This window comes from Ostrea edulis, chromosome 6 (genome assembly GCF_947568905.1).
Source record: "Ostrea edulis chromosome 6, xbOstEdul1.1, whole genome shotgun sequence".
Taxonomy (NCBI): domain Eukaryota; kingdom Metazoa; phylum Mollusca; class Bivalvia; order Ostreida; family Ostreidae; genus Ostrea; species Ostrea edulis.
This window is the reverse complement of record NC_079169.1, coordinates 5,208,423-5,236,293: the sequence shown is the minus strand read 5'-3', so window position 1 is coordinate 5,236,293 and position 27,871 is coordinate 5,208,423. Positions and strand designations below refer to the sequence as shown.

At 33.2% G+C, this 27,871-nt stretch overlaps 1 protein-coding gene and 1 long non-coding RNA gene across 14 annotated transcripts in view; one reads left to right on the top strand and one right to left on the bottom strand.

The window, feature by feature from the left end:
* Positions 1 to 27,871, bottom strand: part of LOC125646011 (transcription factor ETV7-like) — a 59,219-nt gene that overhangs the window by 30,833 nt on the left and 515 nt on the right. For 2 of the 13 annotated variants that reach the window (XM_048872105.2, XM_056141361.1), the window contains exon 1: positions 8,457 to 8,672. The exons of 7 other annotated variants lie outside the window; for them this stretch is intronic. In XM_048872105.2, the coding sequence (XP_048728062.1) occupies positions 8,457 to 8,468 (12 nt within the window). In that variant the 5' untranslated portion in view covers positions 8,469 to 8,672. Of the gene's footprint in view, positions 1 to 4,759; positions 4,814 to 8,456; positions 11,124 to 27,871 lie in introns of those variants that run through there. 4 more of the 13 variants (XM_056141360.1, XM_056141362.1, XM_056141367.1 and 1 more) reach the window with 3 other exon arrangements.
* On the top strand, positions 798 to 27,369 carry LOC125646024 (uncharacterized). The gene is made up of 3 exons (XR_007359550.2): positions 798 to 957; positions 16,082 to 16,163; positions 26,197 to 27,369. It is a non-coding gene; the product is annotated as an uncharacterized LOC125646024 (long non-coding RNA).

Below are 27,871 nucleotides of genomic sequence, written 5' to 3'. Positions count from 1 at the left end.
AACTATTTCACTTTCACAATTATTCAACAATAACATTTATTTTGATTTAAATCATGAATCTCTTCTCGTTACACATTGAATACCTTAAATTCGAAAAACGTGCTAAACTACCTTTTGTAACATGAAAATGGACAGGAAGTTTCTCAGCGTTAAAACTATCATGGGATAATGAAACTGAAAGTATACATACATGCAGAAATATGAAATCTTAGAGTAGTAGTACATCTGAGTGATTGTTATCTATTTATATCGTTATAATTTTAAATTACTAGTTATACTGTACATGCCCCTGAGGGCCCTTAATTGGTGAATAAACATATATACATACGAAAGAAGCTCAGGAATTTAAATCATGAACTTGAAATTCCTTCTACATGTGTACCTCAGTACTTAGATGACATTTTTCAATATGATTTTTGTGTGTTATGAATTGAAAAAATATAAGTTTTTTTTAGGTGTGTGTTTATTTTTCCCTAGTAGTCAAATAATAGAGCAGTACCAATATTTATGCCTTCCCTTGTGATCAAAAATATTCGCATATTCCTTAAATGGAGTAATTTCTATACATGCAATTTATATATAGCACTTTGATGAAAAAAGTACGAGGATAGGGGGGGGGGGATGTCAGTAGATTATCTTTTTAGTCACGTGATTAATTTACATGTTAGTCATGGCTAATGGAGCTTGCAAATGCAGGACAATGCGTGATATTTATAGAACATTTATATTAAAAGATTATTCTCCTTTAAATTGATGTAGCAAGCTAAGATTATAATACCGGATTCTAACAAATACTTCCTTAAGGAAATAAAAGATAAAAATTCCAAAATACAGGGGAAATATTTCCTGTAATACTTCTTAATATTGCGCCCACACTGGCCATTTCCTCACTTCTTCTGGCAGAAACCAGACATTTATCTCAACATGGATTAATTTTTACGATCGAATCTCAGACAAGTAAGGTACTACTAACATGTTCAGGTTCTCGTTTTTGATAGACATGCATTTTCTGTGTGTAACGTCTGTCTTTTTATTTAGTGTGAGAGACGAAAGCTATGTCAGTAGAAGCCCGTGGTTAGAGTGTTGTGTCTATAAGTAGTTATGTCGTACTGATATACAGTGCTGATTTCTGCAAAATCTTTTGTGTATTGACATGTAAGGGGAGGGGGGGGGGGGTTCCATAACAATCAGTTCTATATTTAGCTGTTTTTACGTCATGTTCAATATCAACAGCTTTTGTAAGACACAAACATTACATAATGAAATGGCAAGAATTCAATAAACATCGCATAGAGAAAACTTCAACTATCACAAAAAATGTCCCTTTTTTTATTGCTTAGAAATGTAGGTCACTTGTCGACAGCTTAAAATACGTTTACAGAAATGTTCTTGATGCAAACCATCTTGCACGATTGTCTTTCTTCAACCACATACTGTTCTTAACACCTGCTCCATTCAAGCCATTTTATCTTAAAATTATTAACACGTTGTTTGTGTTGATATCATATAAATCAGTCGATGTGTGAATTCGTCTGAACGCAGTTAAGAACTGTTTTGTATAAATTGCAGTAAACGAAGAAAGCAATAGCATTGTAATCAATTATAGACATCATAAGATATAAAGTTTTGTTCTCAGGTGCGTTTCAGTTGCATTTTAGGTAAATCATTCATTTTAGAATTAATCGACGTTCTTTTTGCACGAGTATTTTGGTATACATGTGTAAAGCTAGGAAAAGATAACTCTGAACGGTCGTATCGTTAACTATTTTCTGTTCAACCGAATCTCTTGGATGATGATAATACAAAGTTTTATCTTTTTTTATTACAACGACACCGAATCCGGATTTAAAATTAAGTCCATAGAAACATCGATTTTGTAATGAGTATCCCCAGATTTGGTTTCGCGGGGATCTGCAATGGAAATATGTTTTTGCAGAGTATTGGTCGCATATATATTTTTTCATCCTCTTGCTTAGGTGGTTAAACCATACTTAAACGACCTTCGTTGAACGGAGATTCTAATAGGAAAGAAAATTTGAACCTAAGTGGTCGCTAGGAGAAATGTATAATGAAAATAGGACTTGGATTTTAGGCGAAACTGTATTTTAAACTGAATTTAGTTTTTTTAAAAGACCAAACATGGAATAAGTATAGCCAAAATTGACCCCCCCCCCCATTGCTGACTGGATGAAATCTCCCTGGTCTCAGAGGCCTGAAATTACAAAAATGTTTAAATTGACCCCCCTCCCTCCCATTGCAGACCTATACCGGATGAACTCTTCCTGGCCTTAAAGGCCTGAAATTATATAAATACTTAGAATTTTCTTGTATTGCCCAAATGCCGATAATATTTTGATACAAGAAGAGACATAAATAACATTATATGTATCTGACACATATATAGTATGCCTATCATAAAGAATGTTCTAAATATATTAATTACTAGTATATGTATTGTTCAAAACAAGAAGTTAATACTCTATAATATACCGGTGTTAAAAACCTTCTATTACATGCGTATATCTATCTATACAATATCATTACATGACTTATCAATCAATCAATCCATCAATCAATCCATCAATCAATCAATCAATCATTCCATCAATCAATCATTGATGGTGAATTTTATGAAGAGGTTTTAGTTTTGTGAGCTCTCCTGTTTAATTTGTCAAAAGGAAAGTAATCAGAACTGTTCTTTCGCGTCTTGAATAAAACACCATGTAGTTCATTAGGTTTAAAATATTTACATAGAAACGATTGTACAATTTAATTGTATAAACATAAAGAAACGTGATATACACAGTAATATTAACATGAAGCAGTGTAGATTGTTTGACACAATAATTTATAATAATGATTAATGAATGCTTGAGGATAACCTCCTTGTTTTCTAGTTAATATCAATTGAATAAATTTGAAAGTGGAATTATTTTTGATAAGATGATTTCTCTATGTACACTATCAAAAGATTTTTGTAAAATGGACAAACTGAAATAAAATGATTTTCATCTTCTATTTCTGCACGTAAACGTAGGTTACAAATTCTTCCATTTCTTAGAATATTATAATAGCGACCTTGTTAACTCGAAATTCATCTACCTGCTTTGAAGTATATGTTGTTTAACATTTCATTATGCATATCACATATCTATAATTTCGGAAGTGATGAATATTTCTTTTACCGAAAGAAGATAACGTTAATTAAGTTTATGCACTCACGTCCCATCACGTGTAGTCCCACCGCAATTTTGAATAATTCTTGTTGATTGATTTATAAAACACACGTCTATTTCTGTATCATTATGCCATATTTATCAGCAGCCTGATGTGAAAAACCCCGCTTGAACCCCCTCATTAATGATTTATATACATATATCAAAATCGTTCTTCTATTGCATTAACATACATATACATGCAATACTGGTATCGAAAGGTATTCATTGAATTGTTTTATTTATATTCATTAATACAGAAATAGAGTATTAATTCCCAATTCTAATTTCATGCTTATTCTGACTCAAAGTAAGACAGAAAATGCATAGAGAACAGGATATATGTAAACTGTGACTTCATGTCCTGAATGAATGAGAGATGAATATTTACACCTGTCCACCCTGTGTCATGTTTTGAGGTTTGTCTGAGAATTCAAAATCAGGGCAATTCACAAACAGCCAACCTCCATCATATCTCCAATACCAAACACGACAACAAGATGATATCGGTACTCGTAATGTAGTTAGCGTTTATCATATCATGTAAAGGTTTGATTTTATGATAGATAGAATATACTGATTTTCTTATGGGATCATAAAAAAGATATTATTGTAGATTGTAAACAGGAAAGAACGTTTAGTAAGTTTTATGTTTGTGTATTAAAAGAATTTTGAATCTCATAATTAGATTTTCTTTTTTGAAAATACAGGAGGGTATGAACTGCGACGCTTCACGTGGGATACCCAGGTATTATTGAGGAGCGTGTGGATGCTTCACGTGGGATACCCAGGTATTATTGAGGAGCGTGTGGATGCTTCATGAAAAGATTGTCGGCGTGAAGCGTAGCAGTTCATATCCCCATGTGTTTTCAAAATGAAAAGAACTGCTTTATTTCTTATATTTACATTCTACTTTCGTTTCTGTCGGAATTCCCAGTCATTAAAATAGGTGTATCATATTTACCAAGATTCATACGCACATTGCTTATAACTGCAGCTTGTTCATCATTACAAAGATACCAAGGGCAAAAACATAGGAAATATACAATGTAAATATCATTTGATGAAGTTCATCTTCAAGGAGGCTTAAGTCGGGTTTATCGGGTCTTGTGGTAGTCTTAACGATGCACTGAATAAATATACAAACGATCCACCATAACATTGAATACTTCAGATCCTGAAGTGTATTTTATGCATAAAAATTATAGTAACGTTATTTCATTACGAACAGTGCTTATCAAAATGTCTCGATATACACAAATCGACATGCAGTCGGTTTGGATAATTGTATATCTTAAAGTTTAAAAAAGCTTTTTATTACGAAAATGATTTATAACGGTCGTCTATATATAATATGCACATGATCCATGTGAGGTCAAATTAACGAAAATATAACAATAGCACCAAGGTCTGGAAACAGCAGGTTTGTTTGCAGAAAATTGGTCATAATCATAACTTTTAAGGTAACTCTACTTGAAAACGACTATAAATGAAGTGAAAAATATGATTTACGTCTATAAATCCCAAAATTAAGAAAACCTTACCTGAAAAGCAAATAACTTCCTCTACATACAAATATAGATCTCGTTGTATGTATGATAAGGTCTTCCGGATCGCGATAATAAAGTTACTCGCTGAAGCATACAACAATTTGAAAAATTCTGGAACCGCAATCTAAAAATACAGGTTTGAACGGACATGCGATTTACCTATTGGTACATTTAAAAGACTTCAAACATTTTTCCAGAGTTTCCTTACATTCAGAGATAGAAGTTTTGATAATCCAAGTTTAAATAAAAGATTATAATTATTGCTTCACAAAATGTCATTTTCTGTTGTTTAAAACGGTTCTGCATATGTGATGTAACATGCTAAAAATATGAAAATTGACATGATTTAATGATTGCATCTATGCACATCTTGGGCTACATAATCAAACTCCTTTGAAATCAATAGGTATATATAGATGACTATCAAATCTGCCGCATGAATTACACATTCACTTTACATGTTCGTCATCAATTGCAGATAAAAAATGTTAATTTTGTAAGCTCTGATAATGAAAAAAACTTAATATCATTTTACCAGTTTTAGGTACATGTGCCGTATTACACAGTATGTTGTTCAATGTTAAAAACCAGACCAACATTTTGCCAGTATAATCTATGAAAAACAATACACTGCACGATTTCAAAATTTTGACAAATTGTATACGGGTATTATAGGAGTACTGGTCTGCTCAATGTAAGGAGAAATCGATGATTTTTTTAAAATGCACATTGATGAAGGAGTAACGTTTATCGTTGATGAGCGCAAGCGCACGAGAAAAATATTATTAGAGACACAATGGGGGTTGAGGATTTCATTTACAGTATGTAGTCGTACTGAATGGTGACTTCGTGTCAAACATGAAATTTAACCCCTCCCCCTCCATTGCTCAACCCTCTACACTGTTTCCGTCTGATTGTCTTTTATCGCTGAGTGTGTCCCATCAACAGCCTGCAGGCCGTCCACACTTTCACGACGCCATGTAATTGTTGACTTTGGAAATTCTGTGTGCAACGTCACGTGATCAGGAATATTCGAAATGGGGCGTTCACTATCCGACTCGGAGAATAAATAATTAAATAGGACATTAACTTGATTACTTTTTAATCCGATAGAGTTGAATTGCATAATTTGCATAAAGTGTATAACTTATATAGCTTGATATGAAACACACATGTTTTTTTTTTTTATTCCTACGATAATATCCAAAGATTACGGTATATATAGCTTTAACTAGCGTACACTCTTCAAAACAGGAATGACATCTCCTAATTTGGAAGACACTCTCTTTCTTTCCTTCTCTTTCTCTCACTCTGTCTCTCCTTTTCTAACAAGATCAATACTTCTATAGAAATTGGAAGGTGGAACATAATTTGCTAAACAGTTAATCATAATAATTTTTATAAAGAGGCAGGGACGCTAAAGGCACTTCAAGAAAATATTGATAGTTGATAATCACATAGTGATACGGCTTTCAAATACGAACATCGTTTTTAGAAACTTACATGTAATATTGAAATACCAAAGCTGGAGACGTTGCCAATGTGAAGCAAAGCAAATATGAAAGCAGTTTTCGTCACACTTTATTATTTCCTTAAACTATTACTATCAACCAAATATTATTATTATTCGTTTTAATTCAGAAAAATCTATCATTTGAAATGATATCACGTCACTAATAATAAAACATTTATAGCTGCTACAATTATACTGCAACCCCTGTAGTTTCAAAAATCGATCTACAGAAATATTATAAAAACAATTGTACATGTAGCATGTTGATTTCAATATATACTTTTTCTACCTCGGACTTCGTCCTCGGTCGATAGTGTGCTCTTGGTTGGAGCGATAAAACCACGATTGTCCTCATCAACAAGCCATAAATATTTAATACATGTAGTCTAGATTTTATGCTTGTCTACATAATCAGTACTTATATCATTTTAGACAGATAATTGCAATTGATTGGATACCTACAAAAGACAAATGTTGACACGTTTCTTTACAGCAATAAACAGGAGTATGCTGTGCGGATCTGACATAACATTGGAATGCTTGAAATCCTTGCATTGCTAGATCGATCCATTTTGAAAACGTATTTTAATACTGTATTAGGTATAATATTCGATGATACATTTCGATATTAAATCTGATGAAAACCCCATAAAGAACGCAAAAGGTATTGACCATTTTTGCTCATGGTTTGATTAATCAGAACTGGGTTAGTGGGAAGCATCAAGAAATATCAAAACATGGCAGTTTCCCCTCAATGTAACATATCCTAAATAACGTATATATATATATATATATATATATATATATATATATATATATATATATATCAAACAGGGGGTGGTCACAAACAAGCACCTATGGTATCTCTGGTGAAAACCTATTGCGTGTAAAGAAGTTTTAATTGCTCTCACTTCGCTTTGGTTGGAAAATTGTTAAAATCCGTTATTCAATATAAATGAAGTGATATCAAATCAATTTTCATAAGATATATAAAAGCAAACCATAAAATTATCTTAAGGTGTCTCTATCATTGAATAATTATCCTTATGATTTATTTTATGGTCTAATTTATTTATTTGAACAAACCTTTTGAAAATATTTAACGTTTATCATTATTTGAAATAAATGTCCATTGCCGTTTTGTTAACGGGACATGAGTCATTATCAAAGCTTAAGGAGGATACCACACAACTGTCAAAAACAAAGTACAATATGGAACTTAGTGGCATAGAATCTCATATAAAATATCTCTATTCTTAACCGAAAATATTTGTTTTGGGACGTCATTTAGGATTTCAGAAAACGTGCTCATTATTCTCGTAAGCTCTTGTTTTTCAATTTAGCCGCAAGTATACTTATCGGCAAACACACAGAGACCATATTGTCTAAACAATGAATTATTAAAATGAAGTGGAAGTTACCTTCAAGGGTTGCTGGTAAATATTTGAAAAAAGGAAACACATTTTTAAAACAAGTCATGGATTAGAATGACTGCATTCAGAGTTTCAATTATTTAGAATTGATCAATACATTTATTTGTAAATGTCAGACGATGTACGTTACAGTTTTAATCAAACATATTTTTGTCAAGGGATTTCCTCGGTCACATGATCATAAAATTGAGATGACAAATGTATCATTTATAATCAGTTTCACACATGACATGTACATCCGTATACGTTACAGATATAGCGATGAAGACTCCCGGGGCGATACAATTGTGCGGAATAGCATGAATATAGAAAGGGAAAAAATATAGAAAAGATTTTTTTATCTGACATATACTTTACTAGATAGCTCATTTCACAAATGTCCTCTACAGAGATTTTAATTTGAAATGAAAGAAAAATCCATAGAATTGCAGACGACATTCAGGTATAGTCGCACACCTTACGAACGGTTAAAAGTGCGTGGTGAATGTCTTTGACTGAAACGTCATATGTTCAAACAATGTTCAAACAATTGGAATGCTTATAAAAGACATAAATTGAATAATATTATTGCAGTTATCGTGCTGAGTACATCCCGTTAATAATTATTTGTATGACTTTGAATTTTCAAAAAAAAAAATAGTAAACACCGTATTTTCTTTTTTAAGTTTGGAAGATTCTGTATACCCGTAAAATTCTGCAGGAGCAATATCTGCCCAAATAAATGTTGGAACAATAATGAACTAACCTTTAAAGGCATGTAAATATTTCCCGCTGACACTTCCTTCCTTACGAGAGAGATCTTGTCATTCCCACAATAGATTCTCCCACTTGACGTAATGGGAATTAAGAACAAACGCACTCGTTTTTTCTGTTTAAAAAGAAGGTTGTTAGAAGTTCTATACGTTTTCCTGTCTTTGTTATTCAATCACTTAGTTATGTAAGGCCCAGTCTTTCAATGTGGCTTTGTTTATTTCAAGTCAACAGGATCATTAATTTCCGAGTGTATTTTGTATTCTCGTAAGAAATATTGACAATCAAAAGAAAGAAAAAGAAGAAAAGAAATATATCTATATATATATGTATATATATTAGAACTGAAATAGATAACAAAGTATCTGTTTTTTCCCTGAGAGTGTTTCAGGATTTTGTTTTCGGTCACTTGCACTTGCTCGAAGTTTAAACTTCCCTAATATTTCCGCTCGGGTTGGTTGAAGGTTTCCTAATCTACATTAAAATCAATAATCCCTCGTGGCCGACACTGAGTATTTTCATTGATAATATTTCAAGGAGACCGCGCAACCAAGTCAAAGTTGAACAATGAATTAAACACGACTTCAATGAACCCGGAAAAGGTAACGAATTGGGTAATATTCAGCCAATCAGCTCGTTGCCGACACTTCCTGATCCCTGGTATCATGTAAACATGCAATGTTTAACACACTTCACTCAGGTAGACAAAATAATTCATGTCGGTCGGCCGTCTAGCTATATATGAAAACGAAGATGACATTTGTGGTACAATTCATTTGTAAATATGCATTTATAAATTCATTTTTTGATAAGAATTAACATTAGTTTAAATTAAGAAAAAAATGATAGGTCCTAAATATTAAAAAGCACACACGGATGCGCTCTACTATAACTTATAAGATATACATTACGGTTTGAATATCATATTGTGAAAACTGGTTTATTTTCTCCGGATTAGAAAAACATTCAGATCGCATGTTGTGATATACGATTATTATCATGGATCGGCATACAGAATTAGTATTGTTTATTCAAGTGTAATATGGAAACTGTACAAGTCAGTTTTCTCCGGGCCTTGTCTCTCTCTCTCTCTCTCTCTCTCTCTCTCTCTCTCTCTCTCTCTCTCTTTCTCCACTATGCTAAAAATATATAGACTCCAAGTTTCGGTCCGTTATCACAGTAACCTGAATATGTACATATACATGTACATGTGTGGAATTTTTGTGCATGTTCAGTCACCAAACCAAAGCTATTTATATCAACACGACTTTAAAACAAATTTCCTCTCCGATTATCCAATTAATCATTAATGATAAATAATTTTTCCGCGTATTATCCTGGTACCAGTTGTCGTTTCTAAAACATCTGCGCTTCTCAAATCGATCGTGTCGACAACTGCAACTGAGATATTTCATTTCAGAAAAACTGGTACTAGTATTTTGTTTGTTTTAAAATATCATTCCCAATTCCTTCCTTATCAAAACTATCTACGTCTTCCAGATTTATCAATGATTGTAAATTTTGACGATCTGGAGAACTTAAACGCAGATTGGAAACACCATTCCCCCCTAGCCTCAATTTCGGTTGAAACATCTTAACTAAATAAAGTTTACGTTGAGTCATAATGAAGGTCTGCAATTCCTTGTTGGCAGGAAAAAGTACCATCTGAGGTACAACACCCTAGTTTTCTTGGATCCGCCTCTGTAATGTGGATCTAGAAAATCTCGAGAGAAAGTCAGTTTGTTCCTATATGGTTTATGAGTTGAATTTGAGGGAACGGGGTAAGGAAAATTCGTAGGCTTTTTGGGCGTATAGGAGTTATTCTTCTCATGACCTTTATGTAAATATGCATGTATGTGTGTGTATATATGTGTGTGTGTAAGTATCTAAGCATGGAAGGTGAATATAACGAACACTAATCAATCTCATAACTCCAATAAGTAATGCAGAATAGAGAGTTATCCGTAGTCAAAATCAGTGTGCCAAGAACGGCCTAACAATCGGTGTTAAACACGTCAGACAGCATTTGACCCAATGATACGTTGTATTGGCAAACTAGACCGTTATAAAGACCATAGAATTTGCGAAATGCTGACGTTAAAAGAGACTGTTGAAACCCCTGCACCATCAACTTGTTTGTCAGTAGTCTGCCCCGATTTAAAAACTAACTACACGCAGGACAAGCTCTTGCGTATCGAATCAGTTGGGGGATATGAACACCATATGCAGGTGATAATGGGATATTGCTACCTAAATATGGGAAGTTGACGATGGAGAAGCTGAAACCACCCCGTTTGTCATAAAGTTGAGTTGTTAGTTTACCATCAGTATCTATTTTCAATAAAATATCTAAGTATGAAGCAGATGTGGATGACTCTGTGGTGTCTTTTATATCGAGTTCACAGGGATATATCGAATCGATATATGAATGAAAGTTATTATTGTTAATAGACAAAACGTCGTCGATATATCTAAATGTCGTATTGAAGGTCACAACAAAAGAATGTGTCGTCACACATAGAATTTTTCGAATAAATTCTGCTCCATAGGAAGATAAAACAGGTCAGCTAAAAAAGGAGCACAATTCGTGCCCATGGGAATTCCAACAGACTGTTGGAAGACCTGATCACCTATTACCACGAATATATTGTCAAAGAGGAACTCCAGCATATTTTTTATTTCAACTTCAGAGTACCTGTGCGTGGAATCAGAGTGATGTTTTACAAAGTATTTTTTGGGGGGGGGGGATGACTGATCACTAGATATGAATATTTACGTTTTCCATTGTTGTTGAAGAAACAACTGTTTATGGCGTCATAAAGTTTAGTGCACGCATGTTTGTATATATGCACATGTATGTGTGCATGTATGTACGTGTGTGTGTGTGTGTGTGTGTGTGTGTGTGTGTGTGAATGTATGTCTGCATGTACGGAGGTATACTTACTTACTTATAGGAAACCCCCAGATCTTAGAAACTGCGTTCAAGTATAAGTAATTACAAGGAAAAACACGAAGAAACCGCCTGCCCTTAACATGTTCTAAAATCCTTCAACAATAATAAGATTTCATTGTGTGGATTAATCTTCTATTTTCAGACTCCTCCTAGACACCTTATCCCACTTAAGGTATGCCCAGGGGTCCGTGTTTGCCCTAGTCTTAATTTTGTATTCCTCATAGGAGTTATGATATTAATTTCTGTTCGTTATCTTCACCTTTTCATGTAAGAAATAAGCGTCAGATGTATCAACCGTACACACGCGGAAAAGCAAAAGGAAAGGTAACGCCTCTTATGACAGAAGAGTTCACGATGGATGAATAAGACACACCGAAATGTTACAAGATATTCAGAACGATCAATTTCAACATTAGATGAATAAGACGTGTCCAGATTCGCTCATTAGCAATCATATTGATTACCCAACCAAAATCAAATCAACATGTAATTTGCAGTGAATATACATCTGTAGATTTAGTGCTAGCTGTTTTGTACATCTTTAAAACTTTTTTCGTTTGTCCCAAGGAAGGACCAGACCGGCCAAAAATGTTTGTGTTGTTAGTCATTTTAGTGCTATATAGGATTATTTGTTTAAAAATTCAACATATATATATATATATATATATATATATATATATATATATATATATATATATATATATATTCTAACGTAAAGAGATCATTTTTGGGAAGGTAATATTTTAGCAGGAAAACAAAATACAGATGTACGCGGTTGCAGTCTTGAACTTTAATTGATATTTGTGGTCATGTCTATAACGGGGAGAGGGCTGACAAGCCTCACTCTCTATCTCTCCATCACGTTGTTTCATCTTCGCCTAAATATCACTTTAAAACATTTAAATTAAACAGTATTTTATTATGATAATTCATAATAGGATCGCAGAGCAAGCCCTGCCTATATTTCTCGACAATAATAATATATTTCATATGTAACCCTATCCTCTTTTGCACATACAGAAACACTCATATTGTTGATACTATTTTACGCTTGCTTGATTAAAAAAAAGCTTCAATTGTTGTTTCATTCATAGGATGTCATAAACTTTTAATACGCTTAAAAATGTTTAAAGTATTCCTTACTATTTTTCTTAGGTTTGCTTCCTCTATTATGTTTTGTCCTTTTAGATGGGATTTCTCGAAGAGGTTTTGACCAATTTTCAGGAATAGTAGATAATAACTTGAAATTAATAGTTTATTTTCTGCTTTTATTATGCAATATATTGACTTGTTTTAAAATTCAATTTGCAGAGTCAATTTGTCCTCGAGTGACCTCATGACTTATATTTAAGATGTCAACTCTTTCCGGTACTCTTATCTTTAAATGCTGTTTCTGTTCGATTTAGTCATATCAAAATGTTAATCAGGGGGCGTAACAGCGTAAAAACATGCAACCAAAATATCAGTTCGACAAAAAATTGCATCCCTGTTGTAAAATACAAAGACAACATGCTTTATCACAGTCCGACTTTTCGTTGCGATTTGTTACCCAGGAAAAGTATTACACACCAAAATATCAATATATGATTTTACAAATCGTATTTATCAAGAAAATACCTGGCTTGGAGGTTATAAACATTTACTGTACTCATACTCAAACATGTTTGTTTTTAAGTAAAAAAAACCCTGAGCAAGCTTCGAAACATATTCGAAAATTCTTAGCTTGTACTCCATTTGAGTATGAGAATGATTTTATAAAAGTTTTATAACTTTCACTTTTGAGTACGAATACGATTTAGAGCTCAAAAAGTTTTATAACCTCTAGGTCCGGTTTGACTTTCCTAATCTAGTGGTGGACGTCAACAAGGACCAAAATAATTTCTTGTAATGAAAATGTGTACTTCTCCAAATCACCTTTCAAATGATTTAAATTTTGTATTGTTTATAGTTGGAGTATTAAATATCATATGCAAAATATTCATCCAGTGCATCTACTGTTCATATGTGTGCAAATGCCGCTTTATCATGTGGTGATTTCCTACAACTGTAAAATTGGCATTTAATTTGAAATAAATTTGTGGATTGACATACCTTTTTCCTATTCGAAGTCTCCCAACATTGGATTGTCAAAAATATATGATTATATCACCCAGAACATAAGACATGCTACAATTTTGAAAATCGTAAACCGCTGTAATGTCAATTGCGAAATAATGCTAGATATTTTAAAGTTGATTTATTGAATCATTGTCTGAAGGAAAATAAAAAATGTAATGTGTGCGGAGGTATTTCTGAAACGGCATTTAACTTTTTCATGAAGTGTTCAAAACACTTTTTAAACAGACAAAGACTGTTTCTTAGTTTTGGCAACATCACTTGTCAGTGTGTTTTTTAAATCATGTTTATGTTGCGTTTTAGTTCAGTTATATCCGAGAATCACCGAATACGCAGAGTAAATTTCACATTGGGAAACTAAGGCCAAAGTTAATGTGGCAAGAACCAGGCTATATTTGGGTGTTGCAGGACTTCAAAACCCAGAAAAGATATCTGTCATGTCATTTATACACCATGTTTAGAGACATGTGATCCATATCCTGCACGCCTCCTCCTGTAGATTTGTTTTCCCGGCTCGTGCACCAAATCTTTGAAGAGCTCGGTGCTCCAAAAACGTCGCATAACGTTGTCGTTATGAGTTTCAGTAATGTATTTACCATTCATAATGGACGATTATAAAGCGGGAACGTTCCTAATATAGTTCAAACCTTTTCAAAATTACGTTTCATTACTGTTGTGTACTGTTGTGCCGCGGTATCATATATCACGACTTTTTGAAACAATACATAAACCTACTTTTTTAAAAATGAAAACGTGCAACGCCATGCTCCATGAAGCTAATTTTCGAGTTAAACAATATACAACCAACCAACATTTCTTTTAGTACATGTACTAAAAGTTTTGACCTAATGACCTTAAACTGGGAGTTTGGCCTACTTTTGAAAAATAATTAACCTTGGTCATAACCTTTGAATGGTTAACAATAGGGTTTTCATATCTCACATGTTTTATAACAAGACCTCTCTTTGGTTACATACAGGGACATCAGTGTTTCAAAAACACTTCTTGTTGAATTCCTGGGAAAACATAAAATATTTACATGTTTACTGGAATCTACCCAAAGTTTAACTATTAAAAATATATATATTTTATGGCTTTGGGCGTCTAATACGATCTCAACGGAACTTTTAAGCGAACCTTTTCGAACAGCCTACTTATATTACTCACATCGAAGGGTCCGTGTTTGTCCAACTACCTATTTTGTATTGCTTATAGGAGTTATGAGATTGATCACTTTTCGTTATCTTCACCTTTATAGGAGTTATGAGATTGATCACTGTTCGTTATCTTCACCTTTATAGGAGTTATGAGATTGATCACTTTTCGTTATCTTCACCTTTATAGGAGTTATGAGATTGATCACTGTTCGTTATATTCACCTTTATAGGAGTTATGAGATTGATCACTTTTCGTTATATTCACCTTTATAGGAGTTATGAGATTGATCACTGTTCGTTATCTTCACCTTTATAGGAGTTATGAGATTGATCACTTTTCGTTATATTCACCTTTATAGGAGTTATGAGATTGATCACTGTTCGTTATATTCACTTTTTATCGAGACGTCACCAGCCGAAGGTACACAGACACAAATTTAGAGCTATGCATGCCACTCAGGGCCGTATCAGTGAGAGTTCTTTATTGTACCAACGTCTGCCGCGACACGGTACCTCCGGCCAAAAAGGGACATGGACACGATTTGAGCCGACATTTTTCAAATTTCATTTTTAATGTTTAGATTGCTTAACTAAGGTATTTCTAATGGTTAGCAAAAATTTGAATATCAGTTGTCAAGGTACATGAGAGATACAGAGCTCACAATTTCATGTTATGTAAATAAGCCTGGTGCCATGTTTTTGTTTACATAGGTTAACTATACAAGTAAAAGTTCGTTTAAAGCAGATCGTTTTTAATTAACAAATTAATTCTGAATACAATCAAATAGTGTCTAGTGTTTGGCACATCTCATGTTCTTTTTAACATGCTATTGTCAACGCCCTAACCACTCAGTCACCGTGACTGGTGCACATGTATATTATACACTTAACAGCGGTCCGTCATCTGATCTGGCGAGTCGTAATGAAAGGAGATCGCCAGAATGTAAAATGTAAGAAATAAAATACCAGGGCCGTAAGTAGGGTTCTAAATCAGGGGAGGCAGGGGATTGGGGGCCGCCGATTGACTTTACGACTGAAAATGACACTTTTTAAATCCCAATTTATCATGTTTGTGTTTCATTTGTACTATGTAAAGAATCGTAATATGGTGTCAAAGACAAAGGTGCTTGTCTTCATTTTAAACATATATCCTATAATATAACATTTATATAATTTTATTTTCTTTTTTGCCAAAAAATCAGACGAGGCAGTTGCCTCGTCTGCCTCATCGGCAGTTACGGCCCTGAATACAGGGTGCGATTTACGACTACTCCACAATGTCTATTGTAAAAAGGCTTAGAACGGAAACGGCATGTCCTGTACGCTTCCAATGTGTAGAATCAAAGCAAAGAGTGGACTGGAATAACTGTAACCTGTAACCTTCTATCTTTACAGATCCCAATGTATACGTCATGGACCAGTTACCCATAGCGGCAGACGACAGCTCCACCTCAGCCTGTGGTCCTTGCCAGGCTAGGTAAGTGGTGTAGCATACCAGGGATAATGCATGTACATGTAGAGGAGATTCTCTCTCTTCTCTCTCTCTCTCTCTCTCTGGACAAGATTCAATAAACTCGACATAGATGATACAAGAGATGATGAAATTTTAGGAGTAACCTGGTTAGACCGTTGTTTTTGCATCGTTAATAACAAAACAATTTAGTTAAAAGAAAGATGAAGATAACGAACAGTAATCAATCTCATAACTCCAATAACCAATACAAAATAGAGAGTTGGGCAACACGGACCCCTGGACACACCAGAGGTGGAATCAGGTGCCTAGGATGAGTAAACATCCTCTGTCGACCGGTCACATCCGCCGTGAGCCCTATATCTCGATCAGGTAAACGGAGTTATTCGTAGTCAAAATCAGTGTGCCAAAACGACCCAACAATCGCTATGAAACAGGTCAGATAGCATTTGACCCAATGAAAGGTTGTATTGGCAAACTAGATCGTTTAAATATATAACGACTATAGAATTTGCGAAATGCTGACTTTAAACGATACTGTTGAAACCCTTGCACGCTATATATAATTGAACAAATTAAAAGAAAAGAGAGCTTTTATATAATACACATTGAATATACTACAATTAGCACAGTCGACCACAACACATCTCATTCCTATACTGGGTAAAATCAAGTTATTATTTCTGGAATAGTCTAGTAAGTAAATGTCCATTATCGCATGCCAGGATATTGTTGTACTGAAATTATTATGTACTGAAATTTTAGTGTACTGTCAAAATATGTTCAACTTATGTATCTAATCTGGTATAATTTTACATGATTAATGCATTCTTACAAACTAAGTTAACTTATTCATTTATGAAAATTGTCTTCGTCGCATTATACACAAGTTGACCCTAAATAAGAACGAGTCTTACTCGTGTTGGGAGTTCATTTAAAAATATCTCTTAATCAGTTACCAATGTCAATGTCGAATTATGCATTATTCTTTGTAAAGCCCAGAGCATCAAATTAGATTAACCTAACAATATTCGCATAAAAATTATGAAATGACAACTAACCCTTCATTATATATTACGTTCTTCAATTTTGACCTTCTAACAACACACAATTTCGGAAATCTTCCGCCGAGCTATCTTAATAAATGTCAGTTCGTGTTTTGCACGTTAAATGTCAATCCAATATCATGTGCCGTCTTCATTTACTTAAATGGTGTGTCCAGGGGTCCGTGTTTGCCCAACTATCTATTTTGTATTGCTTGTAGGAGTTATGAGATTGATCACTGTTCGTTATCTTCATCTTGCATGCTTACTCTTTTTTAAAAGGCATTTAATTTTGCACAATGTTTGCAGAGGCTATATGAAAACAGTTCTCTTGAATTAAAATTCGGACAGTTATATACTAGTAATATTAGACAGCTAACGCTCAAGGTCAACAAGAAGACACGTAAATGTAGGTCATAAGAATGAAAATGTGCTGATTTGATACTATTTCATTCATGTATATACATAGACTATAAATAAATAGGATTGGATAGCAGGTGCAATGTCTATATTTACCAGATTAAGCCCTTTCTATTGGTCACAGGTAAAGACGTGTTCGTGGAGCTGACCTCTGCTAAACACCTTTAAGATGTTATCATGACCTTCACCTATTACATAGTTTTGATCTTGATACTTCGATATTAAGAGACTTTGAAGTCTTAATGAAAATGAAAGTTGCGGACAAGTAGCGGAACGGAATGGTCTTTGATCCCTTGGGTGTAAAAAAAAAATTCTGAGTGTTGATGAAAACAATGAAAAATGAGGATAACGAAAAGTGACCAATTTCATAAATAGCACATAGAATACGAAACTGAGGATAACGTAAACACGGACGCCGGAAACACGAGATACTACATTATATGGACTACAATGTATTGCTCACTCCAAAACGTTTATGTTGAAATTCTAACCCGGCCAGTTAGCCTGTCACTCTCGAAGCAATTTTAACGACTGTTCAAGCGAAATATGATAAAAATATCTATTCACATTATTCACATTTTACATTTAAAGTATTTAATTTCAATAGGAAAGAGAAAAACTGCATCAGTGAAGTCGGCGGTATCTTCCTTCTGCAAATTTATGATACTAAGAGAGAATAGTATATAATAATTGATTTTAGGCTACAAATATGCTTGAAGGGTTTGTAATAGAACAGTCTAGTTAATTAGGTAGGTAGTCACGTGGTACAGTGACGTCACATGCGCCCTTCGGATTGTGAAAGTACTGTGAGATATTATTAAAAACTCAGTTTTTAGGGGTCTAATTTATTCACCATGGGCAACATTTAAATCGATGTTGACAAGTTTTATTTGTTTTTGCCACCAGTGCATACCAATAGCGATGTAAATCCTCAGTACCCCTTGCCTATCATAAGAGGTGACTGAATGGTGCGGTCCTTCGGATGAGATCGCAAAAACCGAGGCCCTGTGTTACAGCAGGTGTTGCACGATGAAGATCCCTACCTGCTACATGGCCATAAGCGCCGAGCATAGGCCTCAATTTTGCATTTATCTCGCCTGATATTTTATGATAGGGAACGATCTTAATCTGATCTCACCTCATTACTAAAATGTACTACATAATTACTAATATAGCGATCGTACAGTATCTCACCTCATTACTAAAATGTACTACATAATTACTAATATAGCGCGCGTACAGTATATCACCTCATTACTAAAATGTACTACATAATTACTAATATAGCGCGCGTACAATATCTCACCTTATTACTAAAATGTACTACATAATTACTAATATAGCGCGCGTACAGTATCTCACCTTATTGAATGATTCGGTATTCTCATGAATACAGGTGTATTTTAAAAAATTATTACTAATTCATGTTGTGTCAAATTTTAGGACTGAAAAAGTGAAGATAAACTGCATTTTCTCTGAAGGCTCATAAAGACAACGTACAGACTCAATAATTTTAAACTAACAGATGTGATACATAGATGCATGTAAACTGCACTGCTTGGACATTTTTAAGCTGTTCATGAACATTGTTTTCTGTATATAGAATACATTATTTTTTGTACCTTTTTCATTACAAAGTAATACATCGTTACATGTACACTGTAACTCATTAAAACGTTTAAACCAAGGTATAAGCAAGGTTATTCAACACATCTAATCAGTATTTTTGTAAATATCATTAGACATATATCAATGTGTATATATCTCACCTGAAATTGGCCGAAAATAGTAACGTGAATTGGCAACCGATAAAACTATTGGGCGGGAACGTGGAAGTACAGGAAATATTTCTCCTCTTATTGCGGAAAACCCCACTCGCCCACAACGATTGATGTCTTTAAATGCTTGAATTTTTTTTGTAATGTAAAAGCATTCAAATTAGTTATACAGAGCCTTTTCATTCCTTGAACATTGAATTATCGATACTTTACAATGTATAATCCCTTCCGCACCAGTCCGTATATCTGATTTGTTCCTTGGTGAATTAAAAGTTATCATAGAATAAAAGAAGCACGACATCCAATTTATTTTGCGTTAAAATAATGTAAATACTGTACATGTTTTGCCAACAAAATATCTTACACCTGAATAATCAGAAGAATCCACCCCTAGTGTCGGTATAGGCGCTCCATGAAGTAGGCCGGTGTGAAGCGTTGCAGTTCATACCCACATGCATTTTCAGAAATGAAAGCTATTTCTTTTATTTACATTCTACTTTCATTTCTCTTAGAATTTCCATCCGTTAAAATAGACGTACATGTGCCAGTCTAGATTTATCAAGATTCATACGCGCATCAGAGTGCGTTCATGATGAAATGACTACATTGTATCATTACAATTTGTAAAGATATCAAAGGCAAAATATTGGAAATGTATGGATACTATTCAATTTAATACTAAATATTAAAATATTTGTAAAATACATGTATTGATTAAATAATGAAACCATAAATATGAAAAATAGGAATATAAAATTTGAACAATTTCGGTTCAAATCGTGTCCATGTCCCTTAAATTATAAAAACTTAGATTGTTTTGCGACTCCCCCTATCTGAATCTTTACCGCAAAATCGACTCCCCCTCCGTTACTTTAACAAATTTAGATAAATCAACCCCATGCATTCTTTAAAGAAGAATGTTCCAAATCCTGAATATAAAGCAATAAACAGCAACGTGAAGTGATACGTATAGATTACATTCAAGCAACTTTTGCTGCGTCAATATTATATAATTCAATGTTTTTATCACCGCAACAGCAAAACATTTCAATTCTGCAAATAGTGTCCAAGTGTTTGAACAAACTAGCGGGTTAATCCAGACAAATTGCATATATATGTAGATGTAGCTTAATTATCGTATTGTTCCGTGTGATAAATATTTTGTTGAAGTTATGGTTACAAATGCAAGAAAAAGCTCTGACCTACCTTTCGTCTGACTCTGAAGCGGGTATTATCGAAGGTAATCGACCCCCCTGGCGGCATTAGCGACCCCCCCCCCCCCAAGGTAACGGTTGTACACGGTGTAATTGTTAAAATAAGTTAGCGTAACTTTTGTTGTGTAGCTAAAAGAGAGATATTTGGACACACGTATTAACAGTCTTTTGTTTTATGATTGATTGTATATTGTTTAACGTCACGTCCCTTTTGAGAATATTTCACTCATATGGAGACGTCACCACTGCCGGTGAAGGGCTGCAAAATTTAGGCCTATGCTTGGCGCCTACGGCTTTGAGCAGGGAGGGTTCTTTATCGTGCCACACCTGCTGTGACAAGGGGCCTCGGTTTTTGCGGTCTCATACGAAGGACCTTCCCATTTAGTCGCCTCTTACGACAAGCAAGGGGTACTGAGGACCTATTCTAAACTGGATCCCCACGGGACTCTTTTGTTGTAAAGTACAAAGAAGGTGAAGGTTATATCATAAGATTAAAGGTCGAATGATTAATGGACGTCATTTGCCGATTTTTTCATAATTCAAATTTTCTAAAACCCTGGCCTTGGTTGAATTTTTCTTTATTTTTAAATATATTAATTTTCCTATCATTTTGTATACATCTTATTTTTTGCCTTCAAAATCTGAATCATACATTTCCTTTTAAGATATCTTATGATAAAGCATTTTTAGGTTTAAAATCAACTGTATTTAATTTTTAAAAAAAATTTATGATTGTAAATCATTTGAATTGTTGAGATTTTTTGTTGATTGGAAAACATGTGCATATGCACTTATATCAATTCCTCTATCATTATTATAAGTTAACGAATAGCGATAACGTTTTGACAAGAGAGGAAAGAGAGCAAAAGGAGAGTGAACTGGAATGATTGCCACTGTTAGTAAATCACAAAAATGAAAGAGTAAAGCAAACATGATGAGAATGCACGAATCATACAAAATTTAAGCAATATGAGTATAATCACGTAGACAAATAGTGGATTGACATTATGGTCTTGATTTTGAGGGGGATGGTACTAGATTGTAAGATCCCGGTGTAAATCCATTTATCACTTTATACTGTATTAATTAACTTGTGTATTTGTCGTCGTTTTTATTAGTTTTCTAATCCTATCTAATTAAAATTAGATCTTCCATCCGCCCCCGGTTTTCGATACGTCGCATGGAAGTATCGAAAACCGGGGAGCGGATGGAAGATCTAATTTTAATTAGATTGGTTTCTATTCCAATTTCAGTGCAAAAAGAAGTGAACTACTTTATCCTCTTGCTCCCGTTATTATGTTGCCCGCTTTTTCTAGTTAATGTTTACAACAGATTGAGTAGTACCCGCATATTCTGTGAATGGTCGGACGAAAGAGAAGCACATTGTGTGACTGAAGAGATCTCTCAACAAACTTAATATTTAGCGGCTTTTTAAATTTTTTAATATGTCTATAATATTTTCAATGAAATTTCCATTAGCAGATAAAGATAAATATAAATGTTTGCGTTCATTTCCTTCAGGGATGGGCATAGAGTTCATGGCTAATTGGTCAGATTTTGTTTTCTAGAAATAAGAAGACTCTTGAGTTTTATTTGGGATTAAACGCAATCAACTATTTTTGGGGCCATTCGTGAAATTTTGTTAAAACATAGTTGAGAGCAGCTGTGTATGTTCGTTTATGACGATTTCTGTTTACGAATTATCAGATGGAGAAGGGGGTCTATAGGTGGGGTGTTACTAGAGTCGATAGTTGATTGATCAGCCAAGTAGTTGTTTAGAATGTTAGATCTATCGAAGTCGTCATGAAATATTTTGCCATTTTCAGAAACTAAGATGTCAATATTTTCTTGTTCATTTGGGCCTGATAATTTGTTTACTAGTTTCAACAAATCTTTTATGATAAATTTGATTTCGTCTATTGTTCCTTGTTTTCGACAGTATATCATAAAATGCATTTTTTAGCATTTTAAATTTACAATTTGGTTTTGTGATCAATCTAAATCTTTGCCAGTGATATTTATTATCTCATATTTTCGCGTTTTAAAAAGTAAGTTCGCGATTTGGTTTCTGATTGACCCAAATCTTTGTCAGTGATTTTCATTGTTTGATTTTTTGTTGTTGATTTTTTGTTGTTGTTTTTTGTTGTTGCCTTTTTGAAAGTAAATTCACGATTTGGTTCCTGATTGACCTAAATCTTTGTCATTGATTTTCATTGTCTGATTTTTTTTCCCCTAAGTCGCTTCCTCTTCCTTTTTTCTTATTTCATTAGTTATCCAAGGCAGTTCGTCTTTTTTCACTGTTAGGAGTTTATTAGGGATGGTTTCTTTGGCAAGATTAATTATGTGATTTGTTACTCAAGTCACACAAATGTTCATTGACGTCTCAATGTTTAATATGTAATTGTCAGTATCAACTAGTTTCTGTCTATAGAATTTATAGTTACCATTCGTGATAAAGGTTGTTTTTTTTAAATTGATTTTATTTTTTGACAAACTTCGAATGACTTTATCTGGCAATAAACAGGGTAATGATACCACATTTTACATCACCTGCACATGGTGTGTATATCTCTCATTCTGGACACCTGATCCCACCTCTGGTGTTTCCAGGGATCCGTGTTTGCCCAACTATCTATTTTGTATTGCTTATAGGAGTTATGAGATTGATCACTGTTCGTTATCTTCACCTTTCACGTCCAGGAATGGTTCACGGACGGACAGTTACAATATTCGATTATACTGAGATTATTCGTTAGGAGAAGGTCTAGCGCAGTTGATGATATTTCTCATGTACGATATTAGGTTATTTATTGATTGGCACAAAGGAAAATTTTTGGAATATTTAATTTTTATTGATTTTCATTGAAAACGTTATGACTTTGATTTTTAGTGTCAAAAACTTTAATATTGTAGTTGAATATAAACTTTGATTTATCATATGATAGATGCAGTAAGATCTTCGGTACTTTGATTTACTACAAAATAAACTTTGATACATTATAGTAAAACGTTTAAATTATAAGTAACTATTTTAACTTAACGAATATTACTTCACAGTGGTATTTTTGTTAAGAGTATATGTCGGATGTAAATATGATGGTGTCCCGTGGGAACCAGGTTATAATATATCCTCAGTACCCCTTGCTTGTAGCAAGAGGCGACTAAATGGGGCGGTGCTTCGGATGAGACCGTAAAAACCGAGGCTCCGTATCACAGCAGGTGTGGTACGATAAAGACCCCTCCCTACTCAAAGTCGGTAAGCGCCGAATATAGGGCTAAATTTTGCAGCCCTTCACCAGTAATGGTGACGTCTCCATATGAGTGAAATATTCTCGAGTGGGACGTTAAACAACATACAACCAATCACCCAGTGGTCATTCATTTGCAAATAATCATCAATCATGTTATATATACACTTTGTTGAAAAGCATTATGATGAATTCGAAACGTCACATGTTACGAAAAATCGAAGTAATCAGATGACATTATTAATTCTTTTAAGAATTGCATACTGCAAAGAGAAATAGAGAAATCCTGAAAATGCAGACAACTTTGGTCTTAGTCCTATGTCCTTTCCTAAAACATGATCATGGTCACTGCTTGGTACAAGTTAAGCGGAACATATAATGTACAAGTGGATATCTATTAAATCGAAATACATGCATATACACATGGTATACATATGAAAGGTATAGCGGACAGTGATCAATCTCATAAGGAATACAAAATAGAAAGTTGGGCAAACACGGACCCCTCGATATACCAAGGTGGAATCAGGTGCCTAGGAGGAGTAAGCATTTCCTGTCAACCGGTCACACCAGCTCTGAGCCCAATATCGTGTTCACGTAAACGGAGTTATCCGTAGTCAGAATCAGTGTGACAACATAATAGGTAGTTTGTGGTCTTTCTCAATATTGCTATAATTTAACCAATTAATAAACGAAAATTAACACTGTATAAGTTTACATACAGGATTACGCAGAATTAGTTTATAAGTTTGCAATTATACATTGTAACAAGGTATGTATATATGTATCATATTTCATGATAAAATGCCAAATACATCGTAATCACTTTTCATTGTATTTTCAGGTAATACCATGAAATATTTTGCATTTCTAAAAAAAATAAAAAAATAATTAGCCAGCACTTTATCATTGTAAATGTTTTAGGAGAGTTTAGAGCAGATCTGTTAAAGTATTTCGAAATATAAGTATTAATTTTAATATCAATTTTAGAAAATATCACTACACAGAATTCTTCAAATACTCGTACCTACATTAGTATGCAACGACTGTTGGGCTATTATTATAGGATTAAACATTCTTTTTACTCTGGACATTTTAGTCACAAACTGAATGTTAAGTTTGTGAGTAAAAAAATGTCGAGAGTTTACACATCGATAAATTCTTCCGAAAGAATGTTTGATTCTTATAATTCCAATCCGTTCCCTGTATAATTTAAATAGTTTCCCCGCACTATGTTATTTGTTTTCATGAGCGTATGTATACATATCGTTTTTGGATTTATTGATGTGTAAATTCTCATTTTGCTTTATTTTTGTCCAATGAAAATGATTGTAATAAAGGACATTGGATTTTATATCTTGAGGACAATATCATTGTAAATTTCATAAAACATTTACATGTAATACAAACATTAAATACATGTATTTAGGCAATAATTTAATACAAACATTTTATACATGTATTTAGGCAATAATTTAGTTTTAATTTTACTTTTATCGTTATCTATTATTTATCGGTATGTTTAGACGTCTGCAAAATTGTCAAATATGGAAATTAATTTATTCTTTCTGTTGTTCTGATATTTAGAAAACATTCAGGATTAAAACCTAAAAATTCATACATGGATTCTTTTCCCTAAAACGTATTGATATTTTAAAGAGATGGACAAATGGATTATTGATAAGATAAGTTAAGCGTGCGTATGTCAGATTGTCTATATAAATATCGCCAGTTTTCACATGTTCTTTGAATACTTTTAAAAATACAGAGTGTGATTTAAGAAATACCACGTGTAAATCGGCAGTTTCTGGTGTTCATGAATGTTGGACATTGTAAAATTGAGAGCTCTGCCAATGGCGTTAATGACAAAAGTTTTAGGAGGTCTATAATGGGATTATATTTTACTCTAAACAACAATACCTGTTAATGAATATAAAAATAATCCAGTGTGTACGTGTTCTTTATATTATTTGAGACGCATGATCTAGTTTGTGTTTACATATTGTTATTATTAAAACTTATTTAATGTCTTCATTTATGTTATTACTGTAATATATATTGTTTGTAACCTATAAGCAGTATTGAGTTTGGTAATAATCTATACAATACTCCCACCAAGTCAGTTAAAAAATTAGAACACCTTGAAAACGCAATTGAACAACTACACAAAAGATAAAAAAGGCAGTCATTGTAATAAACACGCAAGGCAAGTGATTGTCAGAAAATTTACACAGAGAGTTTAAATCTGTATTAAAACAGGAATGAGGACTGGCCATGACAGGAAAAGAGACGCACTTTACTAAACATATTTTTAGTAAAAATAGCTTTATTTTCAGATTTGGCAAGACAACACGATGTACGAAGAGGAACAAATAAAAATGAAAGAATTCCAAATTATCATATATTGAATTCAAATAAGTAATGTATTTTAAGGGTGTGAGTGAGATGTCCTTATATTTCAGTGCAAATCATGAAATTTTGTATATTTCAGTAAGAATCACGTGCTTGTTAACATGAAGTGGATTATTTATATAAAATGATAGAATTCAGAATATTGGATATTTAAACAAAACCTAATGTCGTCTCTTTCAAGTTCACCAAAAGTGTTCTTTATCAACATTTAATAGATAACTTTTGTTTACAATCATATCTCAAAAGACCAATTAACTTAAAGGGAGAAAATTATCATTAAAATCAGAACGTCTACACATTCTTTGAATATTGAAAAAGGCAGGAATAACAATGTTGTAAGGACTGCGAGGCTTTATAAATTATGTTATTATAAGGATATAGAAGATGAGTTCCATTTTATCCTGAAATGTCCATTTTACATCGATTTGAGAGAGAAATATATTAATGGTTTCTATTACACAAAACCAAGTGTCTTTAAATTAGTTGAGCTCTTTAGTGTAGACAATATTAAAGAACTTAATAATAACTTGGGGAAATTCTTAGTACAAGCTGTGAAAATACGAAGTTTAGCGTTGTAAGTCATTAATGTAATTATAGTATTTTTCTAATAACATGTGTATCTCATAATGTGATTATATTTTATTTGTAATTTCTTCTCCTGTCCACTCACCCGCTGTTACCTTATACAATTAGATATATTGTGTGTATATATATATATGTACTAAATGTATTGCAATGAGTTGTATAACTCAAGGGCAATAAAGAAAAAAATACTCCTTTAAAATATATGACTTATCATTTAGTAAATTGTTATTTGGATGCATAATGTTAAAACGTTATGTTTTTCTAGTCAAACATTTCTACTGAACCGGTGTTTATTGGCAAAATATTGTCCCTAGTCTTTTTAATGTGACTGTACATATGTATTTTTTATTTATCATTTATTTGATTTGTATTTAAACAAATGACCATTCTTATTCCTTCAGGGTGGTTGTAACTGTTATGATTTCATAGAACTAACAAACCAAATTAATGTTGCATTTAATTTTAACCCAATCTGATTGTTTTTCTTCCATTAAATGATATACACAAATTTGTATAGCCATCCATTCGTATTCTTATTGTTAAACAAGAGAGTTTGGATTAATTAATGCATTATATCTAAATAATTACTTTTATTTTCAAAATCAGAAATCATTCTTGTCAAAGTTTACTGCGTGGGATGTATAACAATATCATGCTTTGTTGTTTTTTATTCTCGCGTAAAAAAATTGCAATATAATGATTGAAAAGTTACAGATATAGAGGTAAAAATACACGGATTATTCATTTAATCTGAATTATTTCATTTTGTTCAACTTTACAGTGAATCAGATTACTGAATCGATTTTGAAGGATGTCAAGCAATATTGCAATGATGTGAAAATGCATACCATATATTAATGTAAAGGTGTAATTAAGTGTAATTCTAGGACTTTAAATACATTATTTTTCACTTATATATCAATGTAAAAGTGTAATTAAGTGTAATTCTAGGACTTTAAACACAATATTTTTCAGTTATCAATTTGGTGTAACAGGGAATAATTGTTTTGATAT